The 16,687-nt window shown below is 40.4% G+C and overlaps 1 protein-coding gene across 2 annotated transcripts in view; it reads left to right on the top strand.

Moving 5' to 3' along the window:
• The window catches only part of ppargc1b (peroxisome proliferator-activated receptor gamma, coactivator 1 beta), a 44,918-nt gene that overhangs the window by 25,485 nt on the left and 2,746 nt on the right, over positions 1-16,687 (top strand). For both annotated transcript variants that reach the window (XM_084133349.1, XM_084133350.1), the window contains exons 2-11: positions 3,406-3,591; positions 5,213-5,407; positions 7,630-7,752; positions 11,218-12,130; positions 12,671-12,716; positions 13,116-13,180; positions 14,111-14,651; positions 15,722-15,797; positions 15,927-16,045; positions 16,147-16,277. In XM_084133349.1, the coding sequence (XP_083989475.1) occupies positions 3,406-3,591; positions 5,213-5,407; positions 7,630-7,752; positions 11,218-12,130; positions 12,671-12,716; positions 13,116-13,180; positions 14,111-14,651; positions 15,722-15,797; positions 15,927-16,045; positions 16,147-16,277 (2,395 nt within the window). The remainder of the gene's footprint in view (positions 1-3,405; positions 3,592-5,212; positions 5,408-7,629; positions 7,753-11,217; positions 12,131-12,670; positions 12,717-13,115; positions 13,181-14,110; positions 14,652-15,721; positions 15,798-15,926; positions 16,046-16,146; positions 16,278-16,687) is intronic.

Raw genomic sequence — 16,687 nt, 5'->3', positions numbered from 1 at the left:
TTATGGATTGAGTCGTGAGGGAATCCATTTAACAGCCCAGGCAGGATGTGTCTCAAAGGGCTGCATGTGTGCATGTCTGTGTCTTTGTTTCTGGGGAGGGAGGCTTAGGAGAGAGCCACTAGTTCCATCTGCGTTTGGCATGGGCAGCATTTAAAGCATGGCCCGTCACAAGCAGCTTGTGTAAGAGCCAGTCATGAGACTGAGGATAACAGCTATATATAACGCATCTTAGATAGGAGTAGGCTCAGAAGGGACAGGGCACCCAGATAAGAGCCTATTAGCTCGTAAATGCAAGGATTGAATGAGTAACCTGCAGCTTTACTACAATAGCAGTGTAACTGAATTGCGCTCAGATCAATCAGCCAATCAATTGGTCTATCTATACATCCATAACAGAAATCCCAGATAACCTGTTCTGTCTTAGATGCTGCATTTGATCGCCCTGCAGTAGGAAATGACAAACAAAGTAAAGGTCACACTTTGTGTCTTTTCTTTTTTTGCATACTTTGCCTCTAATTATCCTTAAATGTATTCATAAAATTCCCCAGATACCTTGAAAAGATGCCCATGGACTGACAGTACACTGTCAACAGTGGGTCAGCCTTGTATGGTTGTGTTTTGAGGATCAAGTACTCTTGCACCACATTGCTAGAATTTTCGTAACATGCAGGGGGATGATGTAAACCTATATGCTGTTACGTGCTTGTTTTTGAGTTATCTCGGTGTGCCCTTGGACTCGGGCTTGCTATGCATATTCGTATACGTCAGTATGTACGTAAACCACCCCTCGCTGCCTGATTTTAATGTGTAATGACCTTTCTTGTTATGAGATTCATGGAACGGTTATATTTTTTTTAAAGGAGAGTGAATAGAAAGGTCATTCTTGACTACACAGATCACTGATTAGTCCTTATCGCTTTTACCTTGAGTAGGTCAGCTACGCTCATTAACTTTTGCTCATTTAATAGCATCAGTCCAGCACTAGCTGGTAGGACTTTTTTTGTGCATTGGAAATGTGACTGCATTTTGTCGCCTCATAATAGCATGATCATGCTGTTAATAGGGTGAACCTGAGGTTTTATCAGCGTGTGAGTTATGCAGACGATTCCAGCACGTGTGAACAGCACCTCTGCTGCTCTTTCATGGAACGTGTGCATCCGATAAGAGGTCACACATGCCGTTTCTCTGGAACATCAGCAGTCATGGAGCTCTTCTGTTTGCATTTGCATAGGGATGGGTGATATGACCCAGATTTTTATGGTAGAAATATCACAATATGTGTAATTTTATATCACTGTAACACATGTTGTTTGCATACTTGAAATTGATATGTAAATGTATATATTAATGGTCAAATGGATAAACCGACAGTATATCCGGAATAGCAAAGTCACTTCTACTGTTTCGTGGTATACACCATCATACCGCCCAGCCCTACCGTTGCAGCATTCACACTCACGCTTGTGACCTTAAACCTTCAGAGCCCAAGGAGATTTTTATTGATTGATATTGAGACTCTCCATAACACTGAAAAAGAGAGCAAGAGAGAATAAAAAGGTTGGGAAAAAAAAGATTGATTAGCTGGAGCTCTTGTGCTCCTGGGGAGGGGGTTTCAAAGGACGGAGATGAATCAGTGGCATGTGAGGGGGATGCGAAGAGAGCGCTAAGTGTGTGTGTTTGCATGTTGGATGATGGGTGAACACCTTCATTACACTTGCATTCGTGCACATGCACGTGCTCCTTCAGGGCATCTCAAGTAGTCCCTTTAAAATTCTGCAAGTAGGAATGGATTTCCCTTTTTTTACTGTATTTCTGATCAAATAAATGCGGATTTGGTGAGCATAATGTTTCAAAAACATAAAAAACTCTTACCAACCCCAAAATTTGAAACGGTAGTCTAAAATATATGAATGACTAATCAGTTGAATAAAAATGCTATTAAAATAAAAAAGATTAAAATCAATATCATTATAAATCACTTAAACTCATAAATGGTACAGTAGGTGAATGTAATGGTATCCTTCTCTCTCATTGTTTTCAACACCAGATTTCATCTGAAGAATTTTCAACAATAGCTTAGTGTGAAGCAGATTAAAATGCTGCAGATATAATAAGATTGGGCTAAAACAGTGCAGAGGTATGGGCTACAGTATGTGACCTCATTTCATCAGAGCTCAGCAGCTGGTAATACAGTAGGTGCTTTAGAGACTCTCTGTAGAAAATCTTTGCTGTTTGATTCCATGTGATTTGCTGCATTTTAAAACAGCATTTTGGTGAACAGACATAAATGACAACCGCTTGACCAGGCCTAGTGTAAGAAAATAAAAGGGAACTGAATAAGTGCAATCATCAGCTCTGTGAAACAGAGAGGGGACAAATTGTGCAAGCAGTCATCAAAAATGCATCGCAGCGGCCCTGTAGAATATTCATGCTACGGCCTCCTGTAAACCGAGGCAGCATCACACCAGGTGTCCTCCAGGTATCCTCTCTACAAACAGACAGGAACTAGCCAAATGATCTGAGTGCAAAATGCAAAGCTCCATCGCTCACATGGAGATATTAAGGCATGTGTGGTTTTCTGCTGTACCCCTGGGGTTTAGACCACTTCCCTTCTCACAGTACTTATTGACACAGACACACACGCACATTTTTTTTTGTATCTTTCTCGCTCTCTCTCACACACATACACACATTTTCTCTCTCTTCACACATGTTGTGAATGGGCAAAACTGTTTAAAATCAACTAGTGTGTAAGTTGCCTGAACAGTTAGTCAACTAATCTGTTTTAAAGAAGCCCTATTATTAAAGCGGTTTGACGGAGTACAGCATCATGGAACAGAAAGCAGGGGTCTTGAGAAAAGTGATTTCTAAACTATTTTTAGCATGAAACACTCACTGGCTATAGCAGCGCTGCTTTAAAAGCACAACTCCTGAGAGAAGGTTTTTACCGTGAAAACTGTCTAAGCTAAAGTCAGCTTGTTAAATAAAGCGCAGCCACTCTAAAAATCAAAACTAAAAGAACGAACTAACACTAGTGTGGTGTTGGTTGACTAGTCTACCATTGTGACTTATTCCTAACGTATGCACATTTAAAACATATATCTTAGCAGTTCCCTCTCACAGCAAACCCAAAAAAAACCATAGCTGTGGTTTTCAATTCAATGATGTGCAACCATTGTTAAATCCAGGGTCAGCTTTTCGTCTTCTTTCAACTCTAAGTTAATTAGCTTTAATAAAGTTGTGCTGAAGGTTAGTACTAATTCAGATGACTCTTACGAGCTCAGGATCTCCAGTCACGGCATGTCTATTGATTTCCCAGCGTTTACAGCGGAGTGCATTCTTTTCAGATGTCCTCTGATGTTGGCCTTTTGACCTATCATTTTTTTTCTTTTTTTTCATTCTCAGTATGGGGAAGAGGAGGTCTGCTCAGACCGCCTTGATGCTGACTTCCCTGACTTTGACCTCTCGCAGCTGGACGCCAGTGATTTTGACTCAGTGAACTGCCTCAGTGAGCTGCATTGGTGCAACGAGCACTCAGATCACTCCCCTGCATCCATACAGTACAGTGCTGGAGACCCAGAGCTATTTGAGGTGGGAACCATCATCTGTACTTCCTTTATTGTGCATGTATAGATTGTTCTGATAAGTGGTAAAACAGCACTATTACTATTGCTTATACATTAAGTTAGGGGATATTAAAAATCTAGTTCTTAGTTTAAAAAAATATATTTTTTTGCCCTCTGATTGGTTGTTTTTAGATGGACAATAATCATGGCAGTCCTCAGTCCCCTGTCCCAAATGGTGCACTTGATTTTGCAGTCTCATGGCGTTTGTGTGTTCACTACCCAACAAACGATTCAGAATTTCAAGTTTGGACTTGAAAGGTTGAGGGCCCAATTTGGGAAAACATTAGTCTTAAAGGTTTAATTCACCCCAAAATGAAATTTCAAAAATCATTTACCCTCATGTTGTTCCAAACCGATAAGACTATTTGTGATATTTTCTCATTGTCCATCAATTGAAAGTCCACACAACCAAAACTTTCATGCTTCAAAAAGTTCAAAAAGACATCGTTCAAGTAATCCATATGAGTTGAGAGGTTTAATCCAAGGCTTCAGAAGAGACACAGTTGCTTTATATGGAGAACAGATTTAATTATTTCTATTTATTTACATATAAACATTGATCTATGTACATACATAGATCACATACAGTAAATGGAAGCTCAACCCGCACATCCTGATTTTGCCGAGTTAATATATTTTTTTGATCCTGGAACAACATTCCTATCTGAAAATTTAATCCCAACAATATCCCTACCCCTAATCCTAACCCTACCCATAAATTATCCCTAAAATCAGAGGGAAATTATATGTGAATATGTAACTCTGATGTAGAAGCACCAAACCCTGATTGTTGACATTGACTTAAACTGTAAACTTGTCCGTCAAATCTGATTGGTTGATAAGAATGTTCTTCCAGGACCAACAAAGATGTTGATCCGGGAACAATTTGCACTTGGTGAAATCAGGTTCCGCCTTGCTTGACACAAGAACAAACCTCATTTCTTCTCAGGCGTCAAGCAAGCAGGTTTGAGCTTCTGTTTACCTTATTTGATGTGCTATATGTACAGTATGTGTGCTGATCAATGTTTATATGTGAATAAAAGCCTTGATCAATGTTTATATGTGAATAAAAGCTTTTTGTACTTTTTGATATGTGAAAGTTTTGTTTCCGTAGAACTTAAATCAATGGAAAAAATGATTAGAGTATATTTAAAATATCTTCATTTGTGTTTCGAAGATGAAGGGTGAGTAAATTACAGAATTGATTTTTTTTTTTTTTTTGGCGAATTAATCCTTTAAAGCCTAGTTTAGTAAACCTTTTACTGAATGACAATGTTATAAGATTAACATATCACTGCTAGCCACATAGCCACAGCATAGTGGTTAGTGCATATATACATTGTGATAATATTTTGAGCAATGATGCTCATGTGAGAGTTGCAGGTTTGAGTCTAGCCTGCAACATGTCCCAATCCTATTTCCCCTCTTTTATGAATAAACTCTGTCATTCTTCACTTTTTCTGTCTTATACATGGGTATAAAAAAAGACATATACTAGACATGCAAGTTGTGTACATGTACCGGTAGGTTCTCCTGATCTTTGCGTTGCAGAGCATTTGCCTTCATTTCTTTCTTGTTATTTTCAGGAAGAAAATGCGGCACTGCTCGCTGCCCTCACAGACAGCCTGGACGGCATTGTTGAGGACGGAGTCGGGGGTCTATCTGTGTTCCCTTCCCTAGGGGACGACCCTGAGGAGGGCGAGGAGGAGGAAGATGATCTCCCTTTGGACAGTGAGCCCCTCCCTGGCTCACTGAGCCCAGAGACGGAAGAACCATCTCTAGTAAGAACCCTTCCTTCCTGTTTAAGGTGGATTTGGATGGGCCTCTGACTACCCCACAGCATGGGTATGATAGGCAACACAGGTCTGAATTTTTCTCATTTTGGGCTTTTTGTTTCTTTTTAAGCAACCAATCTAACAAAGAATCCTCTTCACAGGCAGGGATGAGGAACATGGACACATGGCTTTGACTTTTTTTCTGGCCTTTCATTTTCCCACACATCCCACTCCTCTTATCTTCCTCTCAGCCTTATAAGAAAGTACTGTGGTGGTATCAGGTGGCAATAACATGGATACCTGGCAACATATGATAAATATATATGCATTGATAATAACAAGAAATATTTCTTGAGCTCCAAATCAGCATATTAGAATGATATCTGTAGGATCATGTGACACTGAAGACTAGAGTATTGGAGTAATGAGTGGTTCTTATTTCACAATATCACTGTTTTTGCAATATTTTTGATAAAAAATTACAGTCTTGGTGAGCATAAGAGATTTCTTTCAAAAACAGTTAACTTTTGAACTATAGTGTACTTCAATAAATCCCATGACATTACCATCATGATAGTGTCCAAAAACATGGCAATACCATGGTACTTTTTTAGGGGAATGCTTATGTCTACTTCCCAGATCTCTTAATCCTTCAGGAGACAAAATGGACTTCTACAGCAGCGCTCTTTCCTCCATTTTCCAACCTTTTGTGAGAGGACCCTACTCTCTCTTGCTCATCTCTTTCTTAAGACGCCACTTCCTGGAATTATATGCTGTGATGTTATCTGTTCGTCTCAGCTCAAAAAACCCCAGCAATTTAATCTGTGTACGTTGTGAAACCACTTATAACAGTTATTACCCGTTTGACTGCTTTTCTTTTCTACTCTCTTTTTCCCTCCTTTTTTCACTGCTTTTTCCTGTAATGCTGAACAATTGGTTGGCATGGCCTGTATTGTAATGTAGCTTTTTTTCCAGTTTGTCTTGTGTGTTTTGGGATTTTTTACCATAGCGATTGGTAGTACTTACAGTAATGACCGTCTTACATTTCACTCAATACCTTACACAATTCACATTGTTCTAGGACCACATTGTTTGGTTTCCATGAAAGGGCACCATCTGATTACTGAGATAATTATTGCCTCTTTTTGGACTTGTTTCAGAGTTACCAAAAAAAGGATAACTTACTGGGTGTAGGACCAAATTATATAAGAGATGTCTGAAGGAGGGACAAATTATTCCTAAATTGAAGAAAATTATGTGCATTTATCTGGGAATAAGACAAGTACTTTTATGGCGCCTTATCGACCCCAAACTTTTTAACAGTAGTGTATATAAAAAAATTATAATTAAACCAAGAGGTATTGTCATAGATATTTTTATGTAAACTTTTATGTTACAACAAAGTTCAATTTGTTAACATTAGTTACAGTTTAGTTACAAAATGTTGTAAAGTTCCTGTCAGTTATTTAGTCTTTTTGCAACCATTTCAGACCTTTTTGATTCTAGCATCCTTATTAAAAATGCCTGAAATTTACAAGTCTAAAAGATAGATTTCCATGTAAGATGATTCAGTAACAATGGAATTGTTCCAGTATACTTTAGCTTCCTCCTGAAGTCTAAAAGTTTAGTCTGGGTATTAGTGTCTTACCCAAGAGCTGAGAGCCCCCTCTGCTGGCAATGGTCACAGTTACACCTCAACCCCTAAATGAGGCCAGTCTGTGTGCGAAACAAGGGGTGCATTGAAGCACCAGGAACAGGGACAGTGGAGCACATGTTTTCATGGCATAGATGGCCGATGCATGCCAAAACAGTTTGGTACACAGTAGCTGAAACCCTCAGCGCCCCTTCAGTTTCCTCAATGGACACTGAGAGCCGTGGACAGACCTGCCAAGTTGGCACATTAACAATCACTTAAGGGACTAAACAACACAGTGCTGCTGCTTCTTACTTTGCTTTCTCTGGTTGCGCTGGTCATTTAGGACTGGCAGACTTCCATTTCAGATTTTCTTGAATATCCAGTAACTGTCTTGTTCTTTCAGTGGCTAGAGCACAGAACTGCTTTAAACGTTATACAGGAGCTTTTGGTGTCGTGTTTGAGTACTGAAAGACAAAATGCAAACCTTTTTTGCTAAGCAGACATCATAGATTGATTCTGTTTGCACTGTCTGTGTTTTAAATGCATCGTGTGCCATCAAATTTTAATCCCTCACCTCTCATTCCCTCCACAGCTAAAAAAGCTCCTGTTGTCGCCCCCTAATGTGCCTGCGGGCCTCGAGTCGCACAAAGACGGCAGCGTGCATCGCCATAGCAGCAGGAACCAGCACGTCAAGCCCGTGAGGCCCGTGCTGAAGGTGAGAGGAAGTTCCAGCCACTGTGATTGCAGGATTAACTCAAAACATGTGGAAAAAACAGAATACTTCACATTATAGGAAATAGAGTTAACAACCTCAGTGTAAGCGTGCATATACCATTCACTACCTGTTTACACTGCGGCGAATTCCCACCGCAATGCTAATGCCTAATTAGCTTATGCCAGCCTTTAGAAACCACACTGAGGATTTGCGCTTCAAAGTTCTAAAGCCTGTGAAGCCTGTGGTTCCTCATTCACTCCCTACGCTTTGGCACATTGCACCATGGCTAAGGCCGCTGTCGCATTAGAGTTGAGTGCAGCCATCTGTCATGCCAAAGCCACAGCCTAAAGGGCAATGTTCACTGAGTTTGAGATTACTTAAAAAGAAACAGGCAGTAGTTCCTCAGATACCAAGAGAATATCTCGAAACTAACCTCGGCACATTTGTCACAGTAACCTTAGAGCAAAATACACTCTGAAATAGCCTCTAGGGGTTTCAGATGCACTGCGTAGCTCGCATGTTTGGTCAGTTAGTAAGGGTGTTACAAAAGACAGCTCGTTACATTCCACATAGATGAGCAAATGCCCATCACTATAAGTGTTTCGATTTATTACTTCTGTCATTATAGTGCTAAAACTGTTTTGGCGCATGTGGTTTGTTTATTTTATGACAGCAAAACTGTGTAAATGTGTATAACACATTAAAATCTGATTGGATTTCTGTAAAATCTGATTGAAGCTGATTTGTTGTTGTGGTCAAAAGTATTAGCAGTGATATAAATTCTCTGTTTTGCAAAGTTTGCTGCTTCAGTATTTGTAGAATATTTCATAATAGACAATGATAAGCATTTCATAAGATTTAAAGGCTTTTATTGGCAAAAACATTCAATATATGCAGAGAGTCAATATTTACAGTGTTGACCCTTCTTCATAACCTCTGCAATTCGCTCTGGCTTGCTGGATAACTGCTTCAAGCCAAATCCTGACCTTATTATTCTTTGGAGTTGATCACAATTTGTGGGCTTCTGCTTTTCCACTCGCCTTTTGAGGATTGACCTCGGCTCCTCAATGGGATTAAGATCCGCGGAGTTGGCTGGCCACAGATCCAAAATTTCAGTGAAATAATCTCCATGCCACTTCATTGTCTTAATTGCCTTGTGACATGGTGCTCCATCATGCTGGAAAATGCTTGGATCCTCACCAAATTGCTCCTAGGTCGTTGGGAGAAGTACAGGACTTTTTGATACCATTCTTAATTCACGGCAGTGTTTTTGGGCAGAATTGCGAGAGAGCCACTACCTTGGATGAAAAGCATCCCCACATTTGGATGGTCTCAGGATGCTTCACTGTTGGCACGACAGAACTTATGGTAGTGTTCACCCTTTCTTCTTCAGACAATCAATTTTACAGATGTCCCAAACAGTTGGAAGGGGGCTAGAGGTCTGCGCGGGACTGTTTTTTAAGTCCCGCTCCCGCCCGCTCCCGCTGGGGTTATATCCCGCACCCACCCGTTCCCGCTATATATACACTATTTGTTCACCCGCTGTCTGCTTAGAATAATTTTCTTCCCGACCCGACCATCCCGCTTAATATAGATCTCCCAGAATTTCACATGTAGGCCTACATTTTCACAGAGAAAATAAAAATGTCTGCACAAACATTTTTTTATTATTATTTTATTCGCCTTGTCAATATACAAAATTTAACATTTTGCTGCAGACAGTAGGGGAAAAAATGTCGCAGCGAAAAAAAAAAGAAGTGTAGGCTATTATTTTTATTCGTATTATCAAAATTCTTAACATTTTGCTGTCAACACAGGAAAAGTGTCAGAGAAAGAAAGAAAATATGACATGTCATTAAGCAAAATATGTAGGCCTTAACCGAACAATATGTAGGGCAGACTGTAGCCTATACCGGGTGGTCGATAAGATTAAGATTAGGTAAAGCGAAGATATGCTGTTCTGAAAGAACGTCGGCGTCGGGAACGTGATATTGAATGACCGACCGCTCCCGTTCAAATTACACCAGAGTTACCGACCGCTACCGTTTTTTAGTCGGAAATTTAATCCCGCGGCGCAAAATATCTGGTCGGGTCCCGCGGGACAGCCGCGGGAATGCAGACCTCTAAAGGGGGCTTCATCAGAAAATAACTTTGCACCGGTCATCTGCTGTCCAATCCTTGTACTTTCTTCTGAACTTAAGTCTGTCCTTGATGTTTTTCTTGGAAAGAAATGACTTCTTTGCTGCCCTTCTGTACACTAGGCCATTGTCCAAAAGTTTTCTGCTCACTGTGCGTGCAGATGCACTCACACCCTTCTGCTGCCAATATTGAGCAAGCTATGCTCTGGTGGTGACACGATTTCATAAGCCGACTCCTGAGGAGGAGATAGTCCTTGTGCTTGCTGGACACTCTTGAATGTCCTGAAGCCTTCTTCACTGCAGTGCTCTTCACTGCTCTCTCCTTGAAGTTCTTGATGATCTGGTAAATGGTTCTTTCAGGTGCAATATTCTTTGCAGCAATTTCCTTGGAGGTAACCATTGCTTTTAAGAACGCAATGATTGGAAGCACTTCTTCCCTCTTTTTATAGCAGCCTGCTCTTATAATCCAGTCAGAATGATAACTAGTACTTGTTCACACTTTCCCATATGCTGATAATATGATTAGTGAAATTATGTTAGCTGATCATTTTGTGTGAGGGCCAACAAACTGTATATTCTATCTCCCAACGATATCCTTAAACCTAACCATCACAGAAAACTTTCAGCATTTTTACATTTTCAAAAAATGTCCCCACAAGGAATGGATTTCAGATATTAGCATCTATGTGGGGATAATGTAGGGTATACCTGAACCACACACGCACACAAAATAAAATATTAAAAATATAAATAGTACACAGTTATAATGTATGTAAAATATTGAATTTGTACATTCATACTCTGCCATTCAAATGTTTGGGGTCAGTATGATTTTTTTAAGTTTTTATGTGCACCAAGGATGCATATATTTGATTAAAAATACAGTAAAACAGTAATGTTGTGAAATATTATGACAATTTAAACAAACTGTTTTCTATTTTAATATATTTTAAAATGTAATCTATACCTGTGATGGCAAAGCAGAATTTTCAGCTTCATTACTCCAGTCACATGACTTTCCTTCAGAAATCATTTTAATATGATGATTTGCTGCTTAAGAAAAAGCTTATTATCAGTGTTGTGCTGCTTAATATTTTCGTGGAAACCGTGATAATTTTTTCCAGGATTCTTTGATGAATAGTAAGTTCAAAAGAACAGCATTTATTTGAAATATTTTTTTTAATAAAAGTTGTAATCCACCACTCTGCATCACGCACTGAAAAACAGAATCTCTCAAGCATAATACAATCATGTAATGGACAGCCTCTTGAGGCTTATTGCTTTATTATATTTATTATATTATATTGTATTTAATATCAATCCACAGAAGGACAAATCAAGCACACAGGAGCGCAAGCCACGACCAGTGAGGCCCACCGGTCGTCTTTGCACTGAACTCCACCGCCACCTCACCACCGCACGGGAGGCCGAGGACACAGAGGAAGAGGAAGAGGAGGATGAAGAGGACAGTGACTCGGAGGAGGAAGAGGAGGAGTCATCCAGCAGCGAGAGTGAGAGCATGGTGTGCATTGAGCCAGCAAAGCCCCAGTTCTCCTCAGAGAAGGAACTGCACTCAGTAGTGGAGCTCATCAAATACATGCACACGTACTGCCTGCCGATACGCAAACAGGCCAGCTGGGATCGCAAAGAGCGTGAGGCTTTGGCGCGAAAGACCAAGCCTGAGAGCTCGCAGGTCCCACGTGGCCTTCCTCAGAGCTCTCAGAGACCGGCTCCCCAGACCAGCAGTGGGACCAGGCCGAGGGTGCCCTTCACTCGCCACAGGGAAACCAAAGCCCACTCCCTGCTCAAGGAGATGCTAGAGGCAGTCAGTTCCTTTGACGTAAGCAAGCCTTACAGAATGCACAGCCCCCCTTATATCCACTGCAGAGGGGCTGCGACTCGGCCCGGCGCTGACGTTTCTTCCTCCCCTGCACGTCAGCCCAAAGCTGAAGCTAAAGACTCAGACTGTGAGAGCTTGCATAAGGCCACAAAGCGCCCCAAAAGCCCAGAGCCAGAGGAAGGCTCCTTTTCAGTCAGGCGTTCTCGCCGGCTAGCCTCCTTCCCCAGCCGGTTTGCTAAGAAAGTCCGTGAGAACTGTGGGCGGTTGGAGCCTATTGCTGGGCAATCCAGGGAAGAGGAGAACGTGGTCAAACATCCTCCCACTGAGCCTCCTTCTGATAACAGCCAGAAGACCAACTCCCACAAGGCTTCTGAAGGCCATTACCCATCCAGCAGGGACGGTAAGACATTAGTCATCTCAATACATACATGGGAAAAATGCTGCACGTACTCCTTAAACTATAGCTTCACATGAAAAGACACTTTATTTGCCTCTGAATTTGTTAATTAATAAAAAACAAAACAAATCATTATTCAGTTGCTGAATTAAAATGTAATAAAATATCAATTTAGATTTTGAGTCTTGAGAATGAAATTTAAAAAGAAATTACTGAATGGCTGAGATAAGAAAATGATCAAATACTGTATATAAATATTAATATTTAGAAAACTTTTGTCCACTCTGTCAGTGTGGTGTAGCGTGCCGGAATTTATATTTTGTTGTCACATGCAAGAAAAATAATAAAATAATATAATGTAAAATATATATATATATATATATATATATATATATATATATATATATATATATAAATATAATAGATAATAAATAGGTTAGCCATTAAGCACGTTTCCATTGAGCATCTTCAGAGAGCCAGTTCAGGTACTCTACTGTGTGTGCTGATCTCTAACAATGACACTGCCTGTTGTTCTGATTGTAGAGAAACGGTCCTGCCTCTGTCTGCCGCTGGCGTCCAAATCCAATGGGTATGTGTTCCATTCATATCTAATCTATTCTAGAGTCCTGGAACACTTCCAGGACCGAAGTTTAAGACCACCATTGGACTCCATCCATCTTTAAAATTGCCTAGAGGAGGCTTGTAGAGTCGCTGTTTTTACGTAACAAAACACTCAGTCTCTCACAGTAAAACTTTTATATAAATAGCCCTAAGGTTCTTCTACCAATTACAGTCATTTGTTGTTTTATGCATATACATAGCTCAGACGTGATGTGGAGTCAAATAACCCAGATCAATCAAACCCTGCTACAAATAGAAAACTCTTAAGCAGTAAATCTAATACATTGTGTTGTTGTGACTCTATCCTTTTTCTTGTCCATGTAAGTTTAATATATTCCATATTCTCTCTCCATATTTTCCTGATCAGAGACACGCAGTATGCCAACAAGCCCTTTGAGCAGACTCTCTGTGTGGAATTGTGTGGCACAGCAGGTAATATTACACACTTAGTCAGGGGTATTTTTATAAGTGTTGCCATTTTTGGCATTGTGTGAGCAATTAGCACTTGATTCGCCTCATATGTTCTCATGCACGCTAGTAGCTTGCCAGTATTTGCACAGGATTTAGAATGTAGGTAATGACGTTTCTAGATTAGGTTAGTGAATGTCTAAATGAACTGAATGGTAAAGGGCTTAGTGCTATTACTGAACCCTGTCAAATCAAATGTTCAAGTCTGGACCATCTACATACATTTATTTGATCAAAAATACAGTGACATTGCGAAATATTACAATTTATAATAACTGTTTTCTATTTTAATATATTTTAAAATGTAATTTATTTCTGTGATGGCAAAGCTGAATTTTCAGCATCATTACTCCAGTCTTCAGTGTCATATGATCCTTCAGAAATCATTCTAAAATTATGATTTGATGCTATCAATGTTGAAAACAGTCGTGCTGCTTAATATTTTTGTGGAAACCGTGATACAATTTTTTTTCAGGATTCTTTAATGAATAGAAAGTTCAAAATAGCAGCATTTATTTGAAATAGAAATCTTTTGTAATATTAAAAATGTCTTTAAAATGTAAAAAATTAACTTTGCTGAATACAAGTTTTAATTTCTTTATCCAAACTTTAAAAATGTTAAATACATTGTTGAACTTAGTTTTAGAGGTTTGTATGAGCAATAGCAATGGTGATAATTGCCTGAGACACCACTAAAAACAATAACTGATTCAAGTTAATTTGTCATTATTATATATTACACATGCGTGTTTGTGTTTGACTCTTCATTAATTATGTTCATTGAATGCCTGCTGTGCACTGTGACTAATAACAGAATGTTTGGTGATATTCTAGAGCATTTGGTTGTGGCGCTCATGTGCGTATCGTAGTGATTAATGAGCGTGTGTTTTCCAGGCTTGACTCCCCCCACCACACCCCCTCATAAACCAGTGGAGGATGAGCTCTTCAAACCAGACGGAAAAGCTGAGCACACCACCAAGAGCTCGTGCCTGGCGCGGGCGCACATACGCAAGCTCCCAGAGCAGACAGAACTGTACGCCCAGCTGCGCAGGATGGGCCAAACGGGCGACACAGACTCTAAGGGTGGGATGCAACGTGCGTACGGGGACCACGATTACTGCCTATTGGGCCTGGGAGAGAGTCGCAAGAGAATGGCTGCGGCACTCGGCTCTCAGTGCCATGTGGAAGTGGGGGAGAAGGAGGAGGATGAGATGGATGTGAAGAACTGGGAGATTGAGGGACAGGAGGAGAGGCTCCTAACGAACGTCCCTGACTACCAGCAAACGACTGAGGACGAATCCACCACTGCTTTGTTCACGCCCAGTCCAGAGCAGACCAGTGAACCCTCACCTGTCCGTTCTCCCACCCCAGAGCTGGACGCCCAGTCCCCAGTTTCCTGTTCGCCCCCCTCACCCAGCTGCAAACTCCCCTTCAGGTACTGAATACTCTGGTGGCTTTTCTATTGCTGTGTTTTGTTGAACTTTCTGACTTCCGACTTCGAAAAGCGCAATATATCGCCAGTTGAAGTCCAAATGCACGTGTATGATGTCACACAAACATAGCAGCACTCAGGGAAATTAAATGCCTTGATGAAGGTGTGTTCATGCCATGTCGGAATTATTAATGATGGGATTTCGACTTCTATAAAGCATTCACGACCATGTAGAAGAGTTGAGAGTTTTGAAGAATGGCTGAGGCTGCAGTAAAATGTAGTTAAGCTGTTATCTAGTAATAATTTAATAATTCCTATAATTGACTATTCTTAGTGTCTTAATGATGCAAGATTAATCTAAAAATAAACAAAAGACATACCATACATGTAGCTAGCACAGAGTTGGATAACTGATGTCTAATGTCCTGTAAATAAACTTTTTACAAGCATTTATTGATTAACAAGCAGTAGAAAAATAGTAAAGTTCACAGCAAGGATGATAACAATAAATATACAGAGGAACGATATCGATGTCAGAACCAGCATTACATGTTTGCCAGTGATGCATTTAAAATAAAAAGTTAATCTGGTTTACAGAACATCTTTTATCATTTGCTAAGACTGTTTGTTGACAGTCAAACAATGGCTAAGCTAATGTTAGCATTTCCATTTTGTTTCTTTATATGTCATCATTTGAGTGGCAGGAGTAATATACCTTAATGTTTGGAAGTCAGGGATCCCTTACAAAAATTAACAATGGTTTCACTACAAATAAACCCCCCAAAAAACATGGTTCTTCCACAAAATAACCATGGTTTTGCAACACTAACCATAGTTTAACTGTGGTATTTGTTGTAAAACCGTGGTTATACAAATGGTAATCAATCCGCCAAAAACCATAAACTTTTACTATATCAAAACCATGGTTAATCTTCGTAATATCAGGGTGGAATATCCTACATCAGTCTTTAAATGAAATGCTGCATAAATCCCAGCGCAGCTTGCCATTAGCAGGACGCTAGCTACTTTCTTTTGCCATTTTGAATAACTCAGCCCTGTTATCCTTCTTTCAGCGATGAGAGCTCAGAGACATGCCACGAAGCAACTGAAAAAAGGAGCAAGACAAAGTGTGGACAAGAGAATGATGTGGTAGGTTGAGTTTTCAAGTCAACTTGCAGCACTAACCTTATTATCAAAGGCATACATGCATCTGCAATCTTGTTCATTTCCTTTAAGTGCTGTGGAGAGTATTTGTTCTAATAAGCTGTGCATTTGCAGAACAAGTGCCAAGTGATCTACATTCACAACCTTCCGAGCAGCGTCACTCAGTCCATGCTGCGTAAGCGCTTCGAGGCCTTCGGCCTTCCAGAGGACTGTAAAGTGGTCATCAAAACCGAGTGGGTTCCATTTCCGTCTAGTTGCCTGACCTTATCATGCCCTCAGCAGTGAGTGGGAGAAAGGAGTGCTGATGTTTCTTTGCGTTTGTGTGCCTGTGTAGGGAGCGTTGTGGAGTGATCACGCTGAGGCCCACTCAGAACGGCCAGACCTCACGGCACAGGTGGGACTTGCTTGGTCCGAGCGGAGGGAACGGCAGCCGGCGGTTCGGCAGGAAGCGTTACATAGATCTGGGTAAGAGAACAGAGAGTTTTCTGTCTCTTTGATGTTCTCTTTACATCAGACGTCTGGTGCTCTGTTCTGAGTCAGAGGAAGGTGTCTTCTCATTTCTAAGCTAATAAACGGCCTAATTCAACTTCATTTGCATTTAAATAGGAAAAAAAAGACTTCTTGATTCTTGGTTGGCCCACTTGAAAAAGCAGGGTGCCGTTTTAATTATAGTCAGGCCAGTGCACTGCAGTGCTTTGCTATGACATCAAGTCGAGGGACTGAACAACGTGTGAAGTCAGTTCCAGGCAATGACAATGATAATGAAAAAGCAGCTTGCTTGATTTGTTCAATTTTAAATTTAACTCATTCAATCTAATGTGCTGAGTCACATTATAGTTAGCCTATATTAAAGTTTGGTGGGGTATAAAGATTAC

The sequence above is a fragment of the Abramis brama genome (genome assembly GCF_963993115.1).
Source record: "Abramis brama genome assembly, chromosome: 13".
NCBI lineage: Eukaryota > Metazoa > Chordata > Actinopteri > Cypriniformes > Leuciscidae > Abramis > Abramis brama.
Note: the sequence above shows the minus strand (reverse complement) of the source record. Positions and strands in the feature narration are given on the sequence as shown.